Below are 25,697 nucleotides of genomic sequence, written 5' to 3'. Positions count from 1 at the left end.
AGGATCTGACTCAAAAGGGACAATTAATTAATTAATAATGTTTGAATGCAAAATGTAAATCACCTTGTGCCTGATAACATTGACATTTCAGTCATAATTAACACTAATATAAACTGCTTAAGGGTCTAAGTGATCTTAGATAACTTAGCATAAATACTCCACTGGGTTGAAGTCAGTGGTCTGTTCCACTAACTTATGTCTTACAATAATATAATAAAACTTTTTTTTTTAACATTTTGCCAAGAGACGTCTCCTAAATTCCAATCCCAGTGCTATATTGGGACTGAACTAGATGTGTAGCTCAGAAAAAATATGAGCAGCAAAGTCCATTGTAGCCTTTTCTGGTGCGTTTTTGCCTTCTTATTTTTCACCTTCTCGACCTTTTACTCCTATTCCCAAGAAGCAGGCTGTAAGGAAGAGAACATAAATAATTTTTACACCGGTTTGACCCTTTTAACAACAAAGTCTTTGAAATGAAGCCAAGAGAGAAATCTGTGTGATGAGTGCAGGTTGCTCTAAAACAAAAAGACAAAATGTACATGGTCTTAGCATTCAATTTTTGTCGATTTTTTTTGCTCTTTAAAATGAAGTTTTAGTATGGACCCCAGTCTTTGATGGGGCTACTGCTTTGTTTCATCTGAGGGCAGGACATGAAGCAATGGGTGGAAACTAATCAAGGAGAGAAGCAACCTAGAACTAAGGAGAAATTTCCTGACAGAACAATCAATCAGTGGCTTGCCTTCAAAAGTTGTAGGTGCTCCCTCACTGGAGGCTTTTAAGAAGAGGTTGGGTAACCATTTGCCTGAAGTGGTATAGGGTTTCCTGCCTAAGCAGGGGGTTGGACTAGAAGACCTCCAAGGTCCCTTCCAACTCTGTTATTCTATTGGTTATTCTATTCTTTTGACTGACTGCATTTCATCATGGGTGATAGTACGTGACACCTGCCTTCCTTTTTCTCTCGAGCATCGTCCGTTTTTATGATGGCCCTTGTCTTCAGAGCTCAGGGCAGCGTGAACAAAAACCTTCCTTCTTCGTCTCATCACAGCCATATCTATTTATTTTTATATTGTTACAATCTCCTCAGAGCAGACTCTGGGCAGTTAACTTCGTAAGGCATAAAAACCATAATAAAATGTGGCAATCAAGACTTAAGTACAAAACCTCATAAAATAATCATAACAATCTAACCGACCAAAATCAAAACAGATCCTGTCCATTATTTCCCCTAAATCACTCTCAAAGAGTTCCATCTTAACTAAATTTTTCAATTACCAGACAGAATATAATGCAGAGAACAATCAAGGTAAGTTGCATGGCTGAGCGGAGCTAGAGATGTAAATCTCCTTGCTCTGAAGACATTATTCTTGCTACCTTGCTAAATGACCTGATCTTTTATTGCCTCTTCTTTCTCTCTTCCTTCTCTGCACATCACTCTTGGGGTCTCACCTGGCTCATCTGTATGCATGGATAGGTTAAACGTTAAAAAGCCCCAGACTTTTAACTAAGGAAAATCGTTCTGAGTCCACCTTAACATGGAGGCCAGGAAGAACTAGATCACCAATATTTATTCTCTCTCTCCCTCTCCCTCCCTCCCTCCCTCTCTCTCTCTCTCTTTCTCTCTCTCAAAAAAAGATACATTACTACAGCATTGGCTCCCAATGCATTAATCAGTATTCAATTAGGGGGATAATAGATGTATATGTGGTTGTGGGGTGTTTTTTGATTGTTTTGTGTTTTTTGTGTGTGTTTTTTTCTTTGGGGGGAGTTTTTTGTATTTTAACTTTGTCTCGAATGAAAACAACAACAAAAAAGATATAACCATTGGTTTATTTCCTTAACCACCTGTTTTATCTCTCTGTTCAGAAACTGGGGAACAGTTGGGGATGCTAATGTATGTATGAGAAACCAAAGATATTTTGTCTAGAAGCTATCAAGTTGCTAATCTATAACCAAGCTTGGCTTCCTTTATTTTTATTTCTTTATTTGTGTGTTTGTTTATCCATCTCAATAATTGACTCTGGACTTCAATTCTGTGGATTTAGAATAGGACAGAGTTACATAAATGAAGCTTGAGAGGGTATCTTGAGGGCATATGTGTATCTTTCATACACACACCCAAAAAACTTTGTTGTGGCCCTCTCCAAAAATTGTTGGCAATTTTGTAAGCTTGAATAGGTCAGACGGGGTAAATACAACGAATTAGAATGAAAACAAATATCATGTTTATCTCGGCCCCATCAACCTGTCGGAATGTAGCTGGAATTCCACTCAAAGCCAAGGACGCTGTGATATCCTCCAGCATAAACACTCTAAAATCAATCTCATCAACAAAGTGATAGATAGAAAGGGTGGGTGAAGGACTCCTGACCCAATCCAAATCAAATCCCAAAGGTGCTTTTTCCAAAAGGCAACTGGACTTCCTTGGTTTTTGGTTCTTGTTTCCCTTTTGCTTCCCACCCAAGAAGCTTCTTCAGTTCTCCATAGATAAATCCAAATCAGAATTAATTCATTCATTGGCTTTAATTAATGCTCTTGCTAGATCTTATATTTGAGGCTGATTTTAGCCACATTATTGTAACGTAGGTACTGATGACTCAGTACGAAATGCCCGCATTGATCTCTGTTCGTCTTTTGGCTGTATAGTTTAAATCCAAATCAAACCAATTCCGATCTGACTTGGTTCAAATATCCAAACAGGACTTTTGTGGGATGAGATGGATTTCGTGTGGTTTTTCCAAACCGATCCCAAATTAGAACATGTTTTCTTTCCTTCCGAGTTATCTGATTCAACAATCCAGTTTGACTTTCTGATTCACATCGCAGAATCTGTTCAGTTGAGAGATTTCGTGAAATCCCCTTTGAACTGACTCTCCCAATCCAAGTTTTGCCTATCTCTTCACCTATCTGTCCATCGAATTGTCTGTCTTAACAGAGACTTGTGGTTGTTCTCCTTCAGGCTGTGTATTCCCGCGTAGCTCGCATCTGCAAAAATGACATGGGAGGCTCTCAGAGGGTGCTGGAAAAACACTGGACGTCATTCCTGAAAGCACGTCTCAACTGCTCAGTGCCTGGGGATTCGTTTTTCTACTTTGATGTGCTGCAGTCTATCACGGACATCATTGAAATCAGTGGCATCCCTACCGTGGTCGGTGTTTTCACCACGCAGCTGAACAGGTGAGAGAATAACCAACTCTACATCGAAAAGGGAAGCCCTGCCAATCACTGTTGGCACTAACCAAACAGCCTAGCCTTTTTTTTCCCTGACAGCCTCTTTTGTGCCTCTTTGGCAGCATCCCTGGCTCAGCAGTTTGTGCTTTCAACATGGAAGACATTGAGAAAGTCTTCAAAGGGAGATTTAAAGAGCAGAAAACTCCAGACTCTGTTTGGACAGCTGTACCCGAAGACAAAGTGCCGCGGCCAAGGTAAAATATTTGTATACGTGGGCGGTGCAAAGCTTCACTGGCGTGACTTGATTTGGAGGTGTTTTGATTGCACAGAACTGCACACTTGGACAGCTATCTCAAAGCAGCTTATCAAGGCATCGGCCTCACCTTTAGAGGCTGAAATATGGTGCCTCCAGGGCTTTGCATTTAGTAGATAACTTTGCTCTGCAGCTTGAAGTTCACCCGGAATAGTAGGCAATGTCACAATACTACCCAACACTGGAAAAGTTTTGCCCGGCAGTAGGAATTCACTCCATCCTTAACAGATTCACAGAGTTGGAAGGGACCTTGTAGGTCATCTAGTTCAACCCCTCCTGCCCAAGCAGGACCATTTCAGACAGATGGCAGTCCCGTCTCTTCTTGAAAGCTTCCACTGATGAAGCTCCCACAACTTCTGGAGGCAAAACTGTTCCATGGGTTGATTGTTCTCACTGTCAGAAAATTCCTCCTTATTTCCAGGTTGAATCTCTCCTTGATGAGTTTCCATCCATTGTTCCTTGTCTGGCCTTCGGGTACTTTGGAGAATAGCTTGACCCCTTCCTCCTCCCTGTGGCAGCCCCTCAAATATTGGAAGACCGCTATCATGTCTCCCCTGGTCCTTCTCTTCACCATCCACATCTTTCATAGGTAGAACAATTTGACTAGAGTGCAGACAGAGAACCAGAAGTTGGAAGGGGACCTTTGAGGTCTTCTAGCCCATCCCCATGCTCAAGCAGGAGACCCTATTCCATTCCAGACAAAATGGCTGTCCAGTCTCTTTTTACAAGCCTTCAGTGATGGAAAAGGGAGGAAGGAAGGAAGGAAGGAAGGAAGGAAGGAAGGAAGGAAGGAAGAAAGAAAGAAAGAAAGAAAGAAAGAAAGAAAGAAAGAAAGAAAGAAAGAAAGAAAGAAAGAAAGAAAGAAAGAAAGAAAAGCAGATTAAAAGAGTTTGGAAGGAACTTTTGAGGTCTTCTAGCCCATCCCTCTGCTCAAGCAGGAGACCCTATTCCATTTCAGACAAATGGCTGTCCAGTCTCTTTTTGGCTGTCCAGCTGTCCAGCCTTCAGTGATGGAGCTTTTATCATTTGTAACTTCTGAAGGCAAGACGTTCCACCCGTCCATTGTTCTCACTGTTAGGAAATTTCTCCATCTGAAGAGGCATGCTTTTTCAGTTGCTGGAAATATAAAAACAGAAAGAGAGAGAGAGAGAGAGAGAGAGAGAGAGAGAGAGAATGCAAAATCAGGCAAAGGCCTTGAGAACCACACGTCGAAGGCAACACTTTAGATCACTCTGGTTTCATACAGCAGATTTTGCCCCCAATCCTAACAAATCTCCTGTTCCAAGCATTTAACTGTCTTATGATTTAACATGATGGTCTGTTCTGCACAACTGGTTGAGATGATGGCTGAATTCCCAAAATACTAGTAACTAAAATTGCTAACTACTCAGCCATCTCTATGCTCAAGTTAAGCATGTTGTGCAAATCCAGCAGCAATGTCCTTGAAAGAATTTGAATTCCAGCAAAGAATTATGTCTGGTGACTTTCTCAAATCCCTTCCTAAAAAGGTTTCTAGAACAGCGGTTTTCTGGACCCTGATTTTATGGTTCCCCTTCAGCCTTTTTTCTTTTCTTTTCTTTTTTTGGTGCTATTTTTACTTTAAAAACAAAATCAGAGAAAATTGTTGCTTTCCTTTCAGACCTGGTTGCTGTGCAAAACATGGCCCAGCAGAGGCTTACAAAACCTCCATTGATTTCCCAGATGAAACACTTTCTTTCATCAAGTCCCATCCTTTGATGGATTCCGCTGTCCCGTCTGTCATCGAGGAGCCATGGTTCACAAAGACACGAGTCAGGTAAGAGGCACAGCTGGGGCACTGGGCCAAGGAGAAACAGTTCTGAAACAGAATCCAACTCCCATCCTAATGACAGAAGGCTTGGAGCCCTTCTGCACAGACTGTAGAGGAAGCACAAAGCTGAATTTTGCAGATTCGTTTGCTAGAAATTGGTGTGTGATAGCCTCCTCTGGAAGAAAAAGAACAGAAGGATCAACAACTTACTTACCAATTGGTAAGGTGACCAACTTTTTTAACAATGAAAAGGAGGACACAAATAAATTGAAGAAAAAAAACAAAGCCACTTGTATGTGGCACATTCCCTCAAAACAATTCTCCTGTGTGGAGCACATGCATCTCATAATTGCGTCTCGCTGCACTGTACGGAGCCTTGACAAATCGTCATGTCAAATACAAATACGTCCCATCACACACAATGGATCGGATTGGTATCGATCAAATATGGAGATTTACAAATTAGTCTTCAAATATCAAAAAGGAGGACATGTAGGAGGATACTTTTCAAGAGAGGACAGAACTTACAAAAGAAGGACTGTCCTTCCTAAAGGAGGATCGTTGGTCACCTTACAATTTGGTATCACCTACTCTCCAGTCCCCATTGGTTTCAGTTCTACCATCATATTTTATTATTATGATTATTCATTAAACATGACAGTCAATGAAACATTTAAAAATGTATCACAAATATTATTGATTGGCGCTGATGGTTGGTACAAGTTGCTGCCAGTGTCCTAGGTATCAATCAACTATCTTCTTAAAATGTATGATGTTCCGAGTAGCGCAGACTTTTGCAAGTCCACTGGCGCTACAGCAGGAAGCTGCAACTTCTTGATGTAGTTTGCAAAATTCTTGGACATGGTACCAAGTGTCCCAATGACAATGGGTATCACTGTCACATGTTTCATCCATAGTCGCGTAGCTTCGCGATTTTTTTCCCCCAGTTCTTTTTCTTCGATTCTGGCATCTCCTGATATAACCATATCAATAAATTGTACACTTTGGTTTTTGATATCTGGTGTGTTGTGTTCCAAATGGGGATCTGCCTTTAATTATTATTATTGTGGTGGTGGTGGTGGTTGTTCATTGAAAAATGAATGAAAATTATAAATAAGTTTAAAAGCATGTACATACAAACCCAGCAGCTCACCTTCCTCTTTCTCACCAGGATTGCACAACAGGGAAAGGCTGATTAATGCAGGTGACACAAAGAAAGGGATTTTATAGTTATTGAGCATGTTGTTTTTCTTTCTTTCCCGCATACAAAATACGCTGTACCCATGACGAGCAACCTTTATTTGATTAATGTTCTGGCTGCTGATATCAAAGCTCAGCCTAATTCACACACCATTGGCAAAAGCTGTGATGTTTCTCTTTCAAAGCTATGGAAAACAAGCTTTTGGAGGGTGGCCTTCCTTCAAGAAAGTTGTGTCTGCCCCCCAATAGAATCTATTCCCCATCATCCTCACAAAGAAGTTCTCCATGAAAATCCCATTGTCCCTGCAAAGCAAAACAGGATGTTCTGACCAAGCCTCATTCAAATCAAATAAACACAAAGTATATATAAAAGCAAACCTTTTTAATGCTTCTCTGTGAATTCTGTTCATTCACAGCAAAGAGTCATTAAAACTAATTGTCCCAGATAAGAGCAAGCCCTTTCAAGGTTACGAAAGGCTGCCAAGAATACAAGATTAACTGCAGAAAAATATTCCAAACCAAAAATCTCCAAACACAAACCAGAACAGACAGGACTTCCACAAGAACTTGGAGTTGAAAGAACTTTTTTGCTTCCTGCAAAGAAGCCAACTCCAAAGGCTGGCTTTTATCCCTTAGGGGAGGATCCATCACCTTGCAGCCTTACTCCCAAGTCACCCATGCTGCTTCAGCTGCTCTTTCTTTCTAGCAGCACTGAGCACAAGCACCCCAGGGTCCTCTTCATCACTGCTGCCAAACTCCACAAGCTCCAAAGGCAGCACCCCACTCTCCGATAGTCCTGACCCCATCCCTGCATCACATGCAGGCCCCTCATCCGAGTCCTCACTCTGAAAGACCTCAGCCATCTGCACCTGCTGTCGCGAACCACAACACAGGATGTGAAGGGGGAGAGAGCAATTATGATGAGAGATGTCTTGATCTCAACAGGTATCGGTTGACCGCGATTGCCGTGGATCATTCAGCTGGCCCATTTCAAAACTACACAGTCATCTTTGTGGGCTCTGAAGCTGGAATGGTGCTTAAGATTCTGGCGAAGACCAAAGCTTTTTCACTGAATGACAGCATCTTACTGGAAGAGATTGATGCTTTCAATCATGCAAAGTAGGTCTTATTTTATGAGAATGGCTGAGAAAGATTTGACGGTGTCCATCTTGTTCGAGTCCCTTTTGCTATTAGTCACTTGATTGAAAAGAACTTCTTCGTTCCTTTCTCCCACTTTGGTGACATTTCACTCCCTCTGTCATCTCATCCTGCCTTAGTAAAGCCCAGTCATTAAAGAAATGTGGGTTTGCATAATTTAAAAACATAGTTGGGCCATGTTTGTGTTGAGGTGAGCACGTTTTGTTTTCATGGACATATGCATGGACATGCCCCAGTATTTTTTCAATACTCCAAAACTGTGCAAGTATATCAACAACCTCTTGTTATCCTCTGGTAAAAAATAATCAGAGAAAAAGCTACTGTAGAAAAGCCAATGAAGTCATTAATAATGATCAAAATGATAATTGCTAATGAAATTCTGGATGTTTCACCAAATCTTCTCTTTTCATAGCATAACAACAGTTGGCCTTGTCTAGAAGTCTAACTAATGGAAATTGCACTCTTGAAAAACACATTTTAGCGGTTGAGGTTTTGTTAAAAAGTGGGGAGCTACTGGCTTGTCTTATCTTGATTTGTGCTTGTTTGTCCCTTCAGCATAAAAATCTCCTCTTCTACCACTAGGCAACTTAAAGAGAAGAGTTGTAGAAGTTCATCCATCATTTTAATACTGAAATTCTACTTTGTTTCTCTGACTATGTCAGATTTCCCCAACATGCAATTGTCCTTTGGACTGGAGGGTACAACATTGGAGAAGACTTCCATATGTCTTCTTCCAACTAACTGTGGTCCACAAACATCCATGTGGGAGAAGTGCTTTTAACAAAGTAATTGAAAGAGAAAGTAGCCAAGGTCTATGTAGGCTTGAGATGACAAGCATCAACAACTGGATGCCCAAAATGTAAAGATCTTAAAATTCCTTTGTCCCACAGATGTAATGGGGATGGTGAAGAAGACAAAAAAGTTGTCTCTCTGCAACTGGACAAAGAGCATCATGCGTTGTTCATTGCGTTCTCCAGCTGCATCATCAGAATTCCCCTCAGTCGTTGTGAGCGTCATGGATCGTGCAAAAAGTAAGGCAACTCTACAACCTCATGCTGTTGGTTCTGCCAATCGTCCAAGACAATGGATGACTAATACCTTACTTGGTTTTTCTGTAGGACTTGCATTGCTTCTCGGGACCCTTACTGTGGCTGGTTGGCCCACGGATCCTGTGGGAGAGTGAGAGCAAGCATGTTGTAAGTAGGGAAATTTTATTTTTGAGTTTTACCTCGCCACACCAAAAGTTATCAGAATGACATTAAACTCCCTTTTACAACTCCACAATCCCCTAATTTGGGGTAGAGTCAGGGCAGTTGGATGGAGCTGAGAGTTTACTGGCCAGATGCCCTTCCTGACACCTATGGGGTGTTCACAGCAGATGCCTTTTCTTTGTGCCCTAGGAGAGAAACATCTGCTGTTCCCTGGGATTGAACTCTTAGCCTTCTGAGTGGGAGGGGAGTGTCTCCACCACATCCCTGTTATTAAAATGACATTCTGCCCCATAAAATATTTTAAACATTAATGTTGTACAGTGAGCTTTAAAACCCTAAAAAAGCTTCCAGTGAGACTTTTTAAAGAACTATCTTCAATTACTGTACATTGGATCATCTTTAATTAAGACCCAAACAGTGGCACAGAAACCATCCTTGGCATAGATTTCTTTCCATGGGAACTGTGGCAGGCTCCATTCAAGCCTGATTATACTCTCTTCTTCCCTATTTTAAGGTTATTCTGGTTGTTGTTTGTTCCTTTTTAAGACTCCAGGTTGCTGTTCATTTTTATGTAACATTTATGTTATCTTATTCAAGTTTTCATGAAAAAAAGATGGCAATACAGGGCTAGATTAGCTGCAGTTTGTATGTGAGCTGAAGACCAGTTTTTTGGGGGAACAATTTCCAATCTTTAGGTGGTCCAATAACGAGGGAATGTGAATAACAATCTTAATTCACATTTGCTTCAGAACAGCCCGTTATTTAAGACTGCCACTGTCCAAAACCTGCCTCCATTCCTGCCCTTTCCCTGCCCTTATCCCCATAATTTTCCATCCCATAATTGTGGCGCAGTAAATGATGAAGCATGGGGGGCCAGAGAGCTTCTTTTCTCCAGACTGGAAGTTCTCCGTGGTGGTAGACAGAAAGATGTTTTGTGATGCTACTTTGTCAGGAAATAGCCCATAGATCAGGCACTGTGTTCAATAGCTTAATTGTTGGAAATTTGGGTCATGGTTTAATGAGAAAATCCTTAGGGCAAAGGCAACAAAATAGGAAGAGCAACTGTGAGCTAAGACCAAAGGCCCGCTAGAGTTGGCCTGCATTCATTAGCTGTGAACTATGTGTCAGTACACATCTTAGGGAGCATAGGAAGCCACCACCCATCTTTGGATCATGGATCATGGTCAAGACCACCACGCAACACAGTATGGATTGTGATCTAGAAGACTACCTCCTAAGCCATTAGATTATTGATATGCTATTTGAAATGAGGCCTCCCTTTCATTTTTTGTCTTACACATCCTTTCCTGAGTGCAGAATCTACCTGCAGTCATAAACAGTAAATAAATACTTATATACATACAAACGTACATACATACATACATACATACATATCAGTGGTGGGATTCAATTTTTTTTACTACCAGTTCTGTGGGCGTGGCTTGGTTGGCATGGCAGGGGAAGTTTACTGCAAAATCTCCAGTCAGAGGTGGTATTTGCCAGTTTTCCGAACTAGTCAAAATTTCTTCAGTTCTGGTTCTCCAGAACTGGTCAGAACCTGCTGAATACCACCTCTGATACATATATACATATATACATAAGGTGGCTCAGTGGCTAAGAGGCTGAGCTTGTCGATCAGAAAGGTCGGCAGTTCGGCAATTCGAATCCCTAGCGCCGCGTAACGGAGTGAGTTCCCGTTACTTGTCGCAGCTTCTGCCCAACTACCAGTTCGAAAGCACGTAAAAATGCAAGTAGAAAAACAGGAACCACTTTGGCAGGAATGTAACAGTGCTCCATGCGCCTTTGGTGTTTAGTCATGCCGGCCACATGACCATGATGTCTTTGGACATCGCTGGCTCTTTGGCTTTGTAACGGAGATGAGCACCGCCCCCTAGAGGCTGAAACAACTAGCACGTATGTGTGAGGGGAACCTTTACCTTTACCTTATACATACATACATACATACTCAAGCTACGACCACAACTGAGCCCAAAATTTCTGTTGCTAAGTGAGACAGTTGTTAAGTGAATTTTGCACCATTTTATGTCACCATTTTTAAGTGAATCATTTCAGTTGTTAAGTTAGTAACGCAATTAAGTGAATTTGGCTTCCCCATTGAATTGGTTTGGCAGAAGGTCACCAAACGGTGAACCCACGACCCCATGATACAGCAACCGTCATAGGTATGAGTGAGTTGCCAAGGATCTAGTATCACAGGACTATGAGGATGCTGCTATGGTCAGAACAGAACTTTATTACAGTGGTAGATCAGAGACCAGGACAAATAAAAACACACAATATAATTAAAAATTCTAGAATAAAATAATAAATAACAGATAAAATCCAGTCTGTCCATTAGACATGGTCTAACTATACTAAAATCACAATACATAAACTGTGTGGCTAGTACGGTTGTAAGGCTGAAAAATGGCCACAAGTCACCTTTCTTCAGAGCCATTGCAACTTTGAATGGGCAACTTTGTAAACTGAGAATTATTTGTATATCCATAGATGCGTACATACATATAGTGGTGGGATTAAAAAAAAAATTACTACCTGTTCTGTGGGTGTGGCTTGGTGGGCATGGCTTGGTGGGTGTGGCGGGAAGGATACTGCAAAATCCCCATTTCCACCCCACTCCAGGGGAAGGATATACTGCAAAACCCACATTCCCTCCCCACCCCACTAACCTGCTTTCCAGCTCTGTTCTCCTGTGCAGGGCAACCAAAGAAGACCCAGTCGATCAGCTGGGACTCAGGAGGCAGAGAATAGATGGGGGTGGGGCCAGTCAGAGGTGGGATTTACCGGTTCTCCAAATTACTCAAAATTTCCTCTACCGGTTCTCCAGAACCGGTCAGAACCCGCTGAATGCCACCTCTGCATACGTACCACATCAGAGTCCTTGCCTTTGTTTCAGTGATAATGTTGATGATGTTGCAACCCTCTTTGGTTTCCCCAACTCACGCTGTTAATTGCAGGTTGTCTTTATTTGTTTCATACAACCACAGCATTGGAGGGTATGAGCAAGACGTGGAGTACGGCAACACTGCCCATCTGGGGGATTGCGACGGTAAGCTCCTCCACCTTGGACGTCCTCTTGAGAATGCAGCATGGTTTGGTTTGTGAGCCGCACAGTGGTGTGGAAGATCCTTATTTAATGGCACTGAGCACTTGCCTTCCCTTTAAATCGAAAGCTATTTGATCTTGGGTGGTGGATTTCTTCGACTGTTTTTTCCCCGCAACCATCACGCTGGTTCGTGAAGGTCCACAGCCACTTTGTTATTATATTAAACCCTTTTTTAATTTTTTTTTTTTAACCCCTGTTTTTCCCTCCCTTTTGGGTAGCCAATTGTGTTTTATTTTCTGATTTTTCCGTTGCTCAGGCTTTGAAAATCTTTTGCTTTTCTTTTTGGTTACTTTTCACTGATTACGTGTTCCTTTAATTCTTTTAGAAATTTTGCCTACTACAACTACACCAGATTACAAAATATTTGGCGATCCAACATCTGGTTAGTTTTTTCCAATCATTTTTTTCCTTCCCCCCAATTAATGAAGCTTTTCTTTCCTTCAGTTTTTGGATATTTTCAGCTCTTTCTTTCTTTCTTTCTTTCTTTCTTTCTTTCTTTCTTTCTTTCTTTCTTTCTTTCCCACTCTCTCTCTCTCTTTTTGTTATCTAACGTTCCTTTGGGTGCAGTTGGCAATCTTTCGCTTTTTTAATTTATATTTTTGCTTTTCTGCTTTTAATCATATTCCCACTGATGGACAAGATATAGCCAGTCGTTTTTGGCTCACTCAATACTTTTCACCTCATATAGCTGCATGTTTAACAGCTCATTATTAATTGAGGTCCTTCTTTTATTCACCCACAAATCTGATCGACATGGATGAGATTTTCTCGCCTACTCTTTCCACCCTCCACCCCCAGTCATACATTTTTGAATGCTAACCACCTCCTTGTCATAATTCAATATATGGATGCCTGCCTGATTCTCCCTTTCTTTATTTTTCCTGTCTCCCAGTTCCTTTACCTCAAATACGCATTTTCCAAAATGCGTATTTCTCTCTTTGAATTGTGTTGATTTCTCCAGTAATAAGAATGCATTTGTGCTGATAATTATACTTAACATTATAACTTCTGAAGTTGTACATGTGTTTTTTTCTTCTTCTTCAGAACCAAAATTGTAGAGAAAATTAGGGAAGAGGGTGGGGAAATTATGATTTTTTTGAGCTACTGGGAATGCATAAACACCAGCCTGGAAATCAATGATTCTTTTCTGGATTAGTCCTGAACTGCTATTGGAATGATTGACAAGCTCAGCTAATTTATTTAATTAACCATACATAAAGCATATTTAAAGCATCCATCCTAAACATCCCATTCTAAGTGTATCTTTGAACTTTTAACACTTATTAAGATGAGAAGCTGTGCAGGTTTTAATAAAACTTGTCTCATTTTGCCTCTGTAATATCTTATTTGAGTTCAGTGACCAAAATAATCCCATGACATGTTAGCCTGACAATAGGGGTCCCCAACCCTCAATCCCTGGACCAGCACTGGACCACAGCATACCACAAACCAGGCCACGCAAAACAAGCAAAGTCCCATCCATGGGATGCAGGCAGCAGATTGCTTTTTCAAGCGCCATTTCTGCTCTGGGCTCAGATGCCTCTTATCTGTTGCTTCAGCTGCAAGGTCATTCTCACTTCCTACTACATGATCTTAGAGGATTGTTTCGTTCTAACATGCCTAAATTAATTAAATTTGCAAATCCCTGCAACCTACCCTCTATCCATATAAAGCCCCCTCTTCAGCTGTTGCAGAAGAGTGTTGGATCAACCATGCTCAGAGCATTAAAAAAAAAAAAAGCATCCCTTGCCATAGCTTGCATTTTGATGAGCTTCCAAATCCAGCCTCTTATCCATTTTTTTTTTTTACATGGAACCACAACAAATGAACAGCCTAAGGAAATGGAATTTATTGTCTCCCTTGGACACAATGCCATAGATTTTAGGTGTCACATTTTTTTAGACCATAAGCCTAAACTCCCACTCAGGCTTATACTGAGCCTGGAGAAATTCAGACTCTGACATCTGCTTGGACAACAATCATGGTAGGAAAAGGCTTACCTAGAGTGCTAGCCGAAGCTGACAGTAGTGAGCCAAATGGATAAATAAATTAGATTTTGCCTCTTGACATGATCTGTCCATCTCATTTCAAGTGGCCTAATAAGGCCAATCGGTTATATTGAACTGAACTCTCATTTTAATCAGATTTGGACATTAATTCACAAGAGCAGCATCATGCTTTATTGTCTATCCTTTTTCTCATACAGATTCCCATTAAACATCTCCCTCTAAAGATTACTTAGCAGCCATTGAATAAAGCCAGCAGTGGATGAGGGGGTTAAAAAAAAGGAAAGAACAAGAAAAACAACTGTAATGCACATTAATAAAAATCTGTTTGCCACCACAGACATGATGCTATCCTCAGCTTCCATTACCACAGTGGGAAGTATCCCTGTTATCTCGCCCAAAGTGATTGGTTCCTGGAAACCTAAAGAGACTGACTCTCGGAAATTTGTAGCTCAAGATGACCCAAATACTTCTGATTACTCTGAACCTTTATCAGGGGTTCCAAAGGGTAAGGCCAACTCAGGGAATTCTGTTGCAGTTGAAAGAAAACCTGATACCTTCAGCCATTTTCAATGATTCACTCCATAAGCCTGGACCTCCCTCGCTCAATGGGTATGCAGAGTGTGTGTAGATCAAAGGCAGAGTGACATAGCGCATCAAAAAAAAAAAGAACCGAAAAGGTGAAATGTGGATCTGAGGGAACCAACCAAGAGATGGGTTTCATAACTCATGTCAGCCAACCCCTGTTCTTTCTTCTCCAAAGCACCCGAGGGAAGGACAAGAAGCAACGGGTGGAAACTAATCAAGGAGAGAAGCAACCTAGAACTAAGGAGAAATTTCCTGACAGAACAATCAATCAGTGGCTTGCCTTCAAAAGTTGTAGGTGCTCCCTCACTGGAGGCTTTTAAGGAGAGGTTGGGTAACCATTTGTCTGAAGTGGTATAGGGTTTCCTGCCTAAGCAGGGGGTTGGACTAGAAGACCTCCAAGGTCCCTTCCAACTTGGTTATTCTATTTCTACCCACCTGTCAACATTCCAAGGTTTATTGTTGTTTAGTAGCACCACACATGCTTCTAAAACAGATCAGTAGAAGTGTTACAGGTTTTGTGTTAGCGTAGCATAAGATACCTAAAAACAACTGCATCCTTCTCAGACTTCTGTATGACCTTGAAGTAGGATGTGGTTGCTTGAAGGAACAGAGCTGTATATCTTTTAAATAAGGGCTCTCCAAACTTGGCAACATTAAGATTTATGGACTTCAACTCCCAGAATTCCTCAGCTGGCCATGCTGAGAAATTCTAGGAGTTAAAGTCCACAAGACCTAAAAGTTGCCAAGTTTGGAGACCCTTGTTCTAAATAAGTTGAGAGAGACAGACCGAGAGAGACAGAGAGACCTACAATTCACCCAACAATGTTGGATGTAATACCTTACGTTCTGATCAAACCCCAACCAATAGAGGGTAGCTATTTTGGACCCATAGTTAAGCAGTAGAACAGGCTTTGCCTCAAATATCCTTTCTGTCACTAGCTTCGCGGGATTACTTTTGACCTCTCTGTCTTGCTCTCAGACCAATCAAATCATGAAATGTGATGATACGCCACTGGATTGCTACAAAAGCAAAAATAGGGCCAATGTTCTCAACCTACTCAAGTTTTTCTAAGATTTGGACTGAGGTCCAAAGTCACTAAGTCAAGTTTCTTCTCTGGGCATGTATTTAAACCCAGGTCTCAGTTATCCACTCACCTGAACTGCCTCATGTTTACATACCTCTCAGTAGATACTGCATATGTGCACACCCTTGTCCCCATTTTCTCCTTGCTTAAGTGATTAGGACCTTATTTGCCTTTTAATAGTCCCTGCAAAGTATCAGGTTTCCTTTCAAGCCTTCTGACATTCCTTTTGCTTCAGGTGTTTTATAGCTTGAGTGTCCTTTGAAATCTTTATCTGGATTTACTCACCATATATATATGGTGAGTATATATATATGGTGGCCCTTTTTTTGTCTTGGGCCTCTCTGTCCTTATCTCACCCCTTCTTCCACACCAAGCCATTAAAATCAGTAACTCTGAACACGTTTAACTCTCGTCAAAAGCCTTGCCTCTAACAAATAATAACAACAGCAACACTAATAATAATAATAATAATGTTCCTCTTCATTTTAAGTTTTCTGCCTGGTGTTAGAATAACACAAGTAGATGCATCTTTCCAAACTAACATTTCCTTGCCAAAATGGTGTCTGTGGCTGCCTTAACACAAACAAGAAATAAAACTGCTGTCAGAAAAATATGCAAGCTCCAATAATTGTGTGTTAATTGCAATTTTAATTATTCTATCAAGACTAAATTAGATGCATTCTATATTTTAGGAAAAACTAATATCTTTCATTAATCAATCATTTCTAAACCAGCATGAGAGTCCAAATGTGCATTCCTTATTCAAGCATAAACTGTAAAAATAATAATATCATTCTTTTTTTTCTTTTTTAAATCTGCAGACAACCTAAGAAAAAGTTATAAATATATATATATGTATGCATAATCCTATCTCGCACTTGATTTCTGATTTATGAGTCAGGCAGGGAATTGAGAGAGAAATCCTTCCATGAGTTATTAATTGCAGCGTGGCAGAGTAGCACCTTCTAACCTCAATTTTCCAGCAGAAATTGTTAAAGTTAATAACATATGAGGTACTATTTGTGTGTCTTAAAAGGAGACTTGGGGACAGAAGGAGGATAGCTTGGCAGCATATCGTATTCAGGTTGATCAGCTTGGAGTAGAAGTCACATCTTGCATCCAAAAACAAAGCAAAGTCTCAATATGCTTGTCCAAGTCTACTTCTGAGAAATTCTATAGGTAGTTGTGGAAGGAGATCTTCACATCAGCCTTCAATTTGCTCCATCCTCCTGCCGACTGAGAATTGGAGCCATCAGTGATGCACCTTCACAACAGGGCCTTTGATTTTCTACTTCGGCAGAAGTTCTCCCCAGTTATCGTTGCTTTACTGGAAGTTAGATGACTTTGTTGCACTTGTGTCAGAAGCACTAAGGCGCTTCTGGATTGAAAGCATTAGTCAGTGACATCAACATTGCCCCGGGGGATGCCCAGTGGGAGGTTCCTTTCACATCCCCAGAAGGAGCTGGAGTGAAGGACCAGAGCTCGAACCCTCCCCATAGCAACTCTCGGGTCTCAAACACTGCCTCCTGCCCAGTGTTCCATCCACTCAAGCCATCATGCTCCTTTAAGGGCAGAGAAAACCAGCCACCAGAAAGAAAAAGGATGGGAAACAGCTGCTGGTGGTTTAATGTCCTTCACAGTAAGGATATAAGCTTGCTCCTGTTGGGCATTTATAACTAGGTAAGAGTTAGCTCACATCTCCTTCGCTTCAGAGAAGTGCCTATAATGGATATGAAATCCAGCAGGAATACTTCTCAATAAAGAGTAACTCAGTCTATTGGCTTTCCTGCTTTGGAGATGTATTAAATCATGTCCACAGTCAGTTTTTGCCTACCGTCTATGAAGAAGAAGAAGAAGCTCAGAAAGAATGTTGAATGGCCACAGTGCCACACATAATGAAATGCCAATCTATGCCATCACTATATATCATGCCCCCTTTGCTGATCTCACAGCCCAACATATGGTTAGCGCAGGACTTCTGACGAAGTGGAGACGCCAAAGGAGGCCAAATCATGACTTCATTGAAAGATCAGGCACATCGTTTCTCCAAAATGTAGAGAGTGGGTAGGAATAATAGGGTTGTTCTTACAAACCATAAGCGCAGTTTCCACTTTGCTATTGATTGCATACACTCAACTCTTTCATAGGCTGTATGGTATATCATTGCAACATCTATGTGCAACTCCACACCAAGAAAGATCCACCACACACAAGAATAATAAATCTAGGAATAGCCACAATTTGGCTTCTAAAGATCAGCTTTAAGTATGTTTATTTGGCACTTATAAGGGCTGCTTCCTATCTTAGACACTGTTTCAGGAATGTCAAGTCCTCTCAAAATCCATTCATTTCAGTTCATTCAACCATAAACACGAAAGCACGGGAGCTATACTAGATCCTGTCCAGTTTATGTTTAATCACAACCTGGGATGGCTGGACCGAGAAAGAGAAGAGAGATTTTAAGCAGTAAGGATTTACACAGGTGTTTCATAATGCAGATAGATCATTAGAATGTACTTGGGGTGCTCCTTGTGGATCACTTCCTTGTCAAGAGTGATATAATTCCTTGATGCTGCTCAAAGGGTTGTACGTTCAAGACACCAAGTTTGAGTTAGGTGCCCTTAGGATGCAACTTGAAGTAGCAAACATTTGTCTCGTGATTTGACCATCCAAAGTACCCTCTAACCTGCCCATCATGTGTGTGCTTATCATAGGTGTGAGGTGGGAAGTCCAGTCGGGTGATTCCAACCAAATGGTGCACATGAATGTCCTGATTACCTGTGTCTTTGCGGCTTTCCTCCTGGGAGCGTTTATTGCCGGTGTGGCTGTTTACTGTTACCGAGACGTTTTTGTGAGAAAATCGAGGAAGATTCACAAAGACGCGGAGTCAGCTCAATCCTGCACGGATTCCAGTGGGAGTTTTGCCAAGCTGAACGGCCTATTTGACAGCCCAGTGAAGGAGTATCAGCAGAACATCGATTCGCCCAAACTTTATTCCAACTTGCTGACAAGTCGCAAAGAGCTGCCTCAGACGGCGGACACGAAGTCCATGTTGATGGTGGACCACAGAGCCCAACCGCCAGAACTGGCAGCTCTTCCGACCCCGGAATCGACTCCTGTGCTTCAGCAAAAGGCCTTACAAGGGATGAAGAGCCAGATGGAGAAGGCCCAGAACAACCTCAGCTCTTCAAGAAAAGAAGCCCCCTTGAAGAGTCCTCAGTTTTTCCCCTCCAGTCCTCCACCCCATTCTCCTTTAAGTCACGGGCACATTCCCAGCGCCATCGTCCTTCCCAATGCCACCCACGATTACAACATGTCCTTCTCCAATTCTAATGCGCACAAAGTGGACAAAAAGATGCCCAATGTGGACCACCCGCTCACAAAGTCCTCAGGCAAAAGAGACCACAGGCGATCTGTGGATTCCAGAAACACCTTGAATGACTTCCTGAAACATTTAAACGAAGCCCCCAGCAACTCCAAAGCCATCATGGCTGACCTTCAGGTGGCTCACCAGACTTTAATGTTGGATTCCATGGGGAACGTGACAGAGGTCCCCCCCAAAGTCCCTCACCGGGAAGCCTCTTTGTACTCCCCTCCTTCCACCCTGCCACGAAATAGCCCGACAAAACGGGTGGACGTCCCCAATGCGCCGGCAGCACCCATGACCTCTTTGGAAAGACAAAGGGGCTACCACAAGAATTCTTCCCAGAGGCATTCTATATCAGCTCTTCCTAAAAACTTAAACTCCCCGAATGGGATGCTGCTATCCAGGCAGCCTAGCGTTAACCGGGGAGGATATATGACTCCAACCGGAGGCACAAAGATGGACTACATCCAAGGGACGCCGGTCAGCGTCCATCTACAGCCTTCCTTGTCTAGGCAAAGCAGTTACACAAGCAACGGAACGCTTCCTCGGACAGGGGTAAAGAGGATGCCCTCTCTTAAGCCAGATGTGCCACCCAAACCTTCTTTTGCCCCACAGACACCTTCGGTCAGGCCACTGAACAAATACAGTTACTAAAACTTGCCTACTCAACCCATCGAGATCTCGGGGCGATGGTGCAGGACAGATGGAAGGAAAGACTCCAACTCGCTTGTCATGGAGGGCATTGGTGGGGGGGAACCGAATCTGGGGGCAACCAGGCTCTTTTTTGCTCCATCGGCTGGTTTTGTCTGGCCCGCAGCAAGACTCCACTTGCCCAATGTGTTAAAGAGAGAGGAAGGGCTGGCCATTGCATCCCTTATTTTGGGAGAGGAGGAGAGACGTAGCACAAAAAAAGAAAAAGGACAGGACAGGACTCCATGGCCACTTCAAAAGAGCTACTTTAGAGTACTTAGGCAGGAAGCAGATCCGCAAACAAAACAAATACTTGAAATTAATAATAATTAAAATAAGAATAAAAAAAGGGGGTTTGTTTTTTAGACTGCCATACTGTGTAGTCTTCCCACAAAATGTGAACGTTTTAACTATGTATGCATTTGCCTTGCCTCTTGCACAAATATCCGGAAAAAAAAAAATATATGTCTCGACAACATCTGTTGGTTAAGAAGCTGCGAGATGAACTTCAGCCTCTTGGTCCAACAGTAGCATTTTTATTTTTTTTGCCTCCAAAGGATGACAGTTGTTTTTTTTTAAAGGCACAGATAAAAAAAGAGGAGGGGTGTGAGGGGGGTTACATGCAAGGGTGCGAGGAAGCCTTGAATCCTAAGGAGGCGCTCGATTCCATTGTGTTGTCCGGATGGAAATGTTTACATTTGTGAAAGAACGAGGACCTACCAGCGGCTTCGACTCTGGTACTCTTGCCTTGCAAAGATGTGCTGCAGATCTGGTGCAGTGGGCTTGGCGACACAGGTAGTCCTCCGCTTACGGCTGCAGTTGAGCCCAAAATTTCTGTCGATAAGCGAGACACCGATTAAATTAAGTTTGGCCCCATTTTATGACTTTTTCTTGCCACAGCTGTTAAGTGAATCGCTGCAGGTCACAAAAGTAGATCGCATAACCCCAGGACGCTGCAGCTGTCACTAATACATGCCAGTTGCCAAGGTCCGAATTTTGCTGCAACAGTTCCAAGGGTGAAAAACGGTTCGTAAATCACGTTTTTTTTCGGTGCCGTTGTAACTTCAAAGGGTTGCTAAACCAACTGTTGTAAGTTGAGGACTACCTGTCTTGATTGTAGCCTATGTCACAGTTAGGTACAATGGGAAACAAGCCAAACATAGATACCCAAAGCCAGGCTGCTCTAAAGCTAGGTATCAAATTTCCAAATATCGTTTGAATGGGTTTCCGTTGACCCAACCACTGTTTAAGTTGCTGTCCTTCAAAACATCAAGGGCTGAAGCCATCCAGTATGGAGGTTCTTAATTTCCCCAAATTTCCAACACATCTTCACGAAGGAAAAAGAGGACATTCGCATGCAGGAAAAATACCCCAGATTGCATTTTTCAAAGAGTTGCTCCATAGCTTCCTGCAGTATCCTTCCACCAACTGTCTTAAGCTCATTGGAAGTCAAGGAGAAACCCCATTGTTGTCTTTTATGAGTCCAACAACATGTCAAACGTAACGTGAGGTAGGAAGGCATGTTTGCCATTGGGCTTCTCCGAGAACTGCTTACGTCACTGAAAGGAGATTCTTCTCACTTTTAAAGAGCTCTGTTGAATTTATTGAGTATGTTCCTAGAGCACTGAGCTGACATTCCCTACTCTGGTCCTCCAGATAAGTTGGGACTGCAAGTTTCAGTAGTCCAACTTAGAAGTCTGGGAGTTGTGAGTACAGCACATCTTGAGGACACAAGGTTGAGGAAGGGTCACTTGAAACTGCAAAAGCAGTTGGTAGGTCTCTAGTTATTGCTAAACTACAAGTTCCAATGTCTGTAGGAAGCATGCCAACAGTGATTGGTGAGGGATACTCAAAGTTGTAGTTAGTAACATCTAGTTGTCTGCTTCTGTATGGAGCTTTGTGGTTTCCTCCCAAGTTTTGAAAGTGTACCCTTCCAACACTTGTGGTAAGAACCAGAAGGTTCAGGCAATGCTCTTACTGTTGTAACAGATGTTGGCTTTGGATGTTATGTGAACACACCCAATATATACTACGTTCCTAAGTGAGGGAGAATAAATGTGACCATTATCCCCATAATATAGCCATTCCCCCCCAATGTCTTAGCAGGACCCATCCATCAAAATTCAACAGAAGCACAGCCCATCTTTTTAGCTTGTGGTTTCTTTGAAGCCATGCCAACAACAACACTATTGTAAATATTATGTGTGTGACTTTACTCAGATCTGTGCATTTTGTGCCTTATTCACAAGAATGATTCCTCCCGCCCCGAAATCGCTTACTACTAAAAATCCTGTCAAGTGTTCTCTGTAATAGTACATCATAAACCCCTGAGTGCTTTTAAGTTCTCTCTGCAGTGTCCCAAAACATGAAAGGAAAAAAAAAAGCAGAGAAGGAAGGGATTAATATTTTCTGCGAAACCGTTCATTATCCATGAAAAAGTAAACTATAAGCCAAGAAACCTTGCTGTGCTAAACATTCATCCCTGAATTGTTTAAGAATCAAACTGCAACAATGGGAAACCATATGAGATTTCTAGGATAATACAAGCCACCCAAAGTTGCACAGGCTACAGTGTGCGTGCTTATCGTCGATTGTCAACTCAGATGAAGAACTTGGTTTGTGTTGGATGTTCCACCATTTGGTTGCCGAAGTCTCTGTAACCAATCTCTTAAGTTTACAGGTCAAAACATCTGTTGCTGTCATAAGTGAAAAAAGAAAGTTTTGAAAGGGATTGTTCTTTTATATAGACAATTAAACTCCTTTTCCAATCTGTATGTCAAGCTTTACCGGTCTCCCAAAATGCCACAAGTAATTTTTTTTCTAAAAAATATCTTCAGTCTTGCAACTAATACCTTTTAATTTAAAAAAGAAAGAAAGAAAGAGAAAAGAAATCAAATGGCAAAAATGTAATTGACGTCACTTTACAATGATTAATGAGTAATACATACTTGTGTGAAACTGAAACATAAATGTTATGTGAATCCGAATAACATTTTTGTAACATTGTGCTGCCTCGTTAGTGGGTAATGTGAGTCATCTCAGTATTTCTGTTGAAAAAAAAAAAAATCTCTAACATTCGACATAGTCTTTATTCTGTTAATTTATAATTTGTGTTGGGTTTTTTTTTCCTTAAAAAATAAACACATGCTTTATCCATTTGTGCAAAGGTAAATGCAGATTGTATCTTTTTTAAATGGTACAGCTTAAAAAATAAATAAATAAACAGTAACCCGGAAAAAAAAGAGAAAAGAAAAGCTACCCTATACAAGCTATAGGGTACGTTAACATGTATAGATATCTTGTAAACTTGTGCTGTGGATGTGTAAATAAAAGACGTCCTTTGGGTTTTTAACACCGCATGTAAAGATGAAATAAACTCTTCAAAAGGAGCACGCATCTCACATCTCACTTGATTGCACAGATGGAAATAGTAGACCCCGTCCATCAAGAGCCTGTTCTGACCAAGCTCCCCAAACACGACAAATCCTAGTAGTTGAAGCAATGATTCCTTTATTAGGAGAACAAGTCCATCCGACCGGAAGATGAATAGTTTTTTGCCACATCTACTCATCTCTGCCCCCTGCCTTTTATTAGATCTAGGGTAGGGCTTAGCTAGCAGCAGTGGCTCTTCTGTCCCAAGGACTGGCCCATAGATTCCCTTTGCTCTCCTCTCCTCTGCCTTCTACACATCTGCACATCAGACACTGGACCCAGCTGTTCCTCCTCTTCCTCATCAGCCATTTCCAGACCTGGGAGCTGTTGACTCTCCATCTGAGGGGGTGATGGCTGGCGCAGGCTCTGCCTCTCTCTCTCTCTCTCTTTGCCAGCTCCCTCGGAGCTCTCAGGTTGCCCTGACGCCCATGCCGCTTCCTTGTCCAATTCAGCTTCTGGAGGGGCCAGTGGCTGACAGGCCACAACAGAGCCACTCCTGGTGGAACATGGGCAACAATGGAATCTGAACATCCATGCGCCATCATTCCCCACAACCCTACAGTGGAAGCGCTCTCCAAGAGCTAACTCATCTGCTGCTGTGAATATTTGTGGATAGTGGAGAACTTCATGTTTTTTTTAAAAAATCCATCCTATGGGGACCTTGGTGCTCTCTGAGTGGGATGGTTGTCTTGCAGACGTTTCAATACCAATCTAGGTAACATCATCAGTGGTGGTTGAACCCTAACTCTAGCACTAATGATGTTATCTAGATCAGGGGTCCCCAACCCCTGGGCTATGACCCGGAATTGGGCCATGGCCCTTTTGGAACTGGGCTGCACAAGTGATGCAGCTCCATTTGTGTGAGTGCCCATTGCTTGTGCAAATGAAACTGCACACGCAAGCATGTGTGCCTGCTGCTTGCATGGAACCAAGTGCACTCTGCCCCTCCCTGCTGGTTCACAAAACCCGAAAGATTGGGATCACCTAACCTAAATTAGTAGTGAAACATCTGCAAGAAAACCACCAAGCTCAGAGAGCACCCAGGACCCTACAGCTCAACCCTGCCTACAAATATAATCTTCTATCGGTAAACACATCCTAGCCAGCATGTCATATAGTACTAATGCATGACTAATAATAATACAATGCTAGTGTGTTGATCTTTGTAGACTTCTTATTCCTAGAGCATTGGTAAGGGCAATTGAATTTACCTGTGTGTCTTTTCACTGTTCATACCTGATGCATAAATAGCACCAGACAGGTAGGGATTTACACCTGGAGACTTTACACTGGTCTAGAAGACTACTTGCAATGTCCTTGCCTAGATATCAGGGCCCCACATTTTTCACAATGCTCATTCTTCTAATGCCTGACAGCCCCATCTGCACAGGAAAACTGAACCACATGCTCTTTACACACAACCCTGGTTTAGAGTTATTAAAAGCGACCTGCTTGCTAATCTAAGGAGTTGCTAAAGGGCCTTTTCTGAATTTGTATAGGATTTAATTGCAACCATTCAGAAACAAGTTCTTCAGCTGGTAGCTAGATCCAATTCTTCTGAACAACCAACAGCTCCTTTCAGATTGCAAGGATAGCATTTTTTTTTTCCCACTCACCCCACTCATCCTGAAAGGTAAAAATACAGGTAGGTATCCGAAACTTAATACGAACAAGCGACGTCCCAGTTTTCTTTGTTTTTATTTATGGATGTCTTTTCTTTTGTACACCCTTAAGCAAAACACATTATTATGGACATGCCAGGGTCCTGGCCCGCACAAGTCCCTGGAATAAATGCCTTAAGGCTTTCTCTGTGCTCAGATAATTATTTTAAAAAAGTTTTTGAAGCTTAAGGTCAGGAGGCTAATGGGGTTCTACTGAGATGCCTTGTCAAAAGCTGACCTTACTCAAGTGCCAAAGACAGCAAGCAAAACTCCCCCCCCCTCCTTGTTTGCTTTCCCATCCCCGGAGCAGTGCAAGACACTTCATTATCTTCTCTGCTAAATACACATCCTTCCTCAAAAACCAGGAACTGCAGTAAATGTTTCACAAATGATGTATTGAAGATCTTTATACGCTATTCTCTCTCCCAAAGGAGTCCCCAGCTAGCCTTCCCCTCATCTAGGCAAGTTAATAGGGGCCTGACCTCCTTTAACTGAAGAGAAGCGTTACTTCTGGGTCGCACTCACAGCTTTTCTCAAAAACAAGAGACTTCTGTGGCTACAGATAGTTTCTCAAGGCCTTGGATCTAACCTCCAAAATGTGGTGAGAATATAGAAGGACAAAATACTAAATGCGCGTAGAGTCATTTCATTAGCTAACTGGGGTATTTGTTCATTTCAAATTTCAGTTAAATTTCATTTTTCTCCAGGTTCTACCTTCCATTGTTGTTCTGACCCACGCCCTTTTCCAACAAATCAAACACAAAAAGAACAGAAACCTTGTAATGCTTTTACAAAATAATTAGCTGTGATAAGCACAACCCTTGCCAAACTGTGAGACTTGTCAAAAGATAACAGACAAGAAATAATTTGCAAAAGAAGAATCTTCAAATACAAACTCAGGA

The 25,697-nt window shown here is 41.9% G+C and overlaps 1 protein-coding gene across 19 annotated transcripts in view; it reads left to right on the top strand.

The window, feature by feature from the left end:
* The window catches only part of SEMA6D (semaphorin 6D), a 295,644-nt gene extending 272,553 nt beyond the window's left edge, over nt 1-23,091 (top strand). For 9 of the 19 annotated variants that reach the window (XM_087941442.1, XM_087941441.1, XM_087941435.1 and 6 more), the window contains 10 exons: nt 2,957-3,174; nt 3,291-3,422; nt 5,121-5,276; nt 7,416-7,589; nt 8,519-8,659; nt 8,747-8,824; nt 11,818-11,909; nt 12,292-12,348; nt 14,313-14,480; nt 18,360-23,091. In XM_087941442.1, the coding sequence (XP_087797568.1) occupies nt 2,957-3,174; nt 3,291-3,422; nt 5,121-5,276; nt 7,416-7,589; nt 8,519-8,659; nt 8,747-8,824; nt 11,818-11,909; nt 12,292-12,348; nt 14,313-14,480; nt 18,360-19,666 (2,523 nt within the window). In that variant the 3' untranslated portion in view covers nt 19,667-23,091. The remainder of the gene's footprint in view (nt 1-2,956; nt 3,175-3,290; nt 3,423-5,120; nt 5,277-7,415; nt 7,590-8,518; nt 8,660-8,746; nt 8,825-11,817; nt 11,910-12,291; nt 12,349-14,312; nt 14,481-18,359) is intronic. The other 10 variants (XM_026709903.2, XM_087941432.1, XM_087941445.1 and 7 more) reach the window with 7 other exon arrangements.
* The last annotated feature ends 2,606 nt before the right edge of the window (nt 23,092-25,697 follow it).

This window comes from Pseudonaja textilis, chromosome 13 (genome assembly GCF_049901715.1).
Source record: "Pseudonaja textilis isolate UNSWEBS1 chromosome 13, rPseTex1.2, whole genome shotgun sequence".
Lineage (NCBI taxonomy): Eukaryota > Metazoa > Chordata > Lepidosauria > Squamata > Elapidae > Pseudonaja > Pseudonaja textilis.
This window is presented reverse-complemented; position numbering and strand designations above follow the sequence as displayed.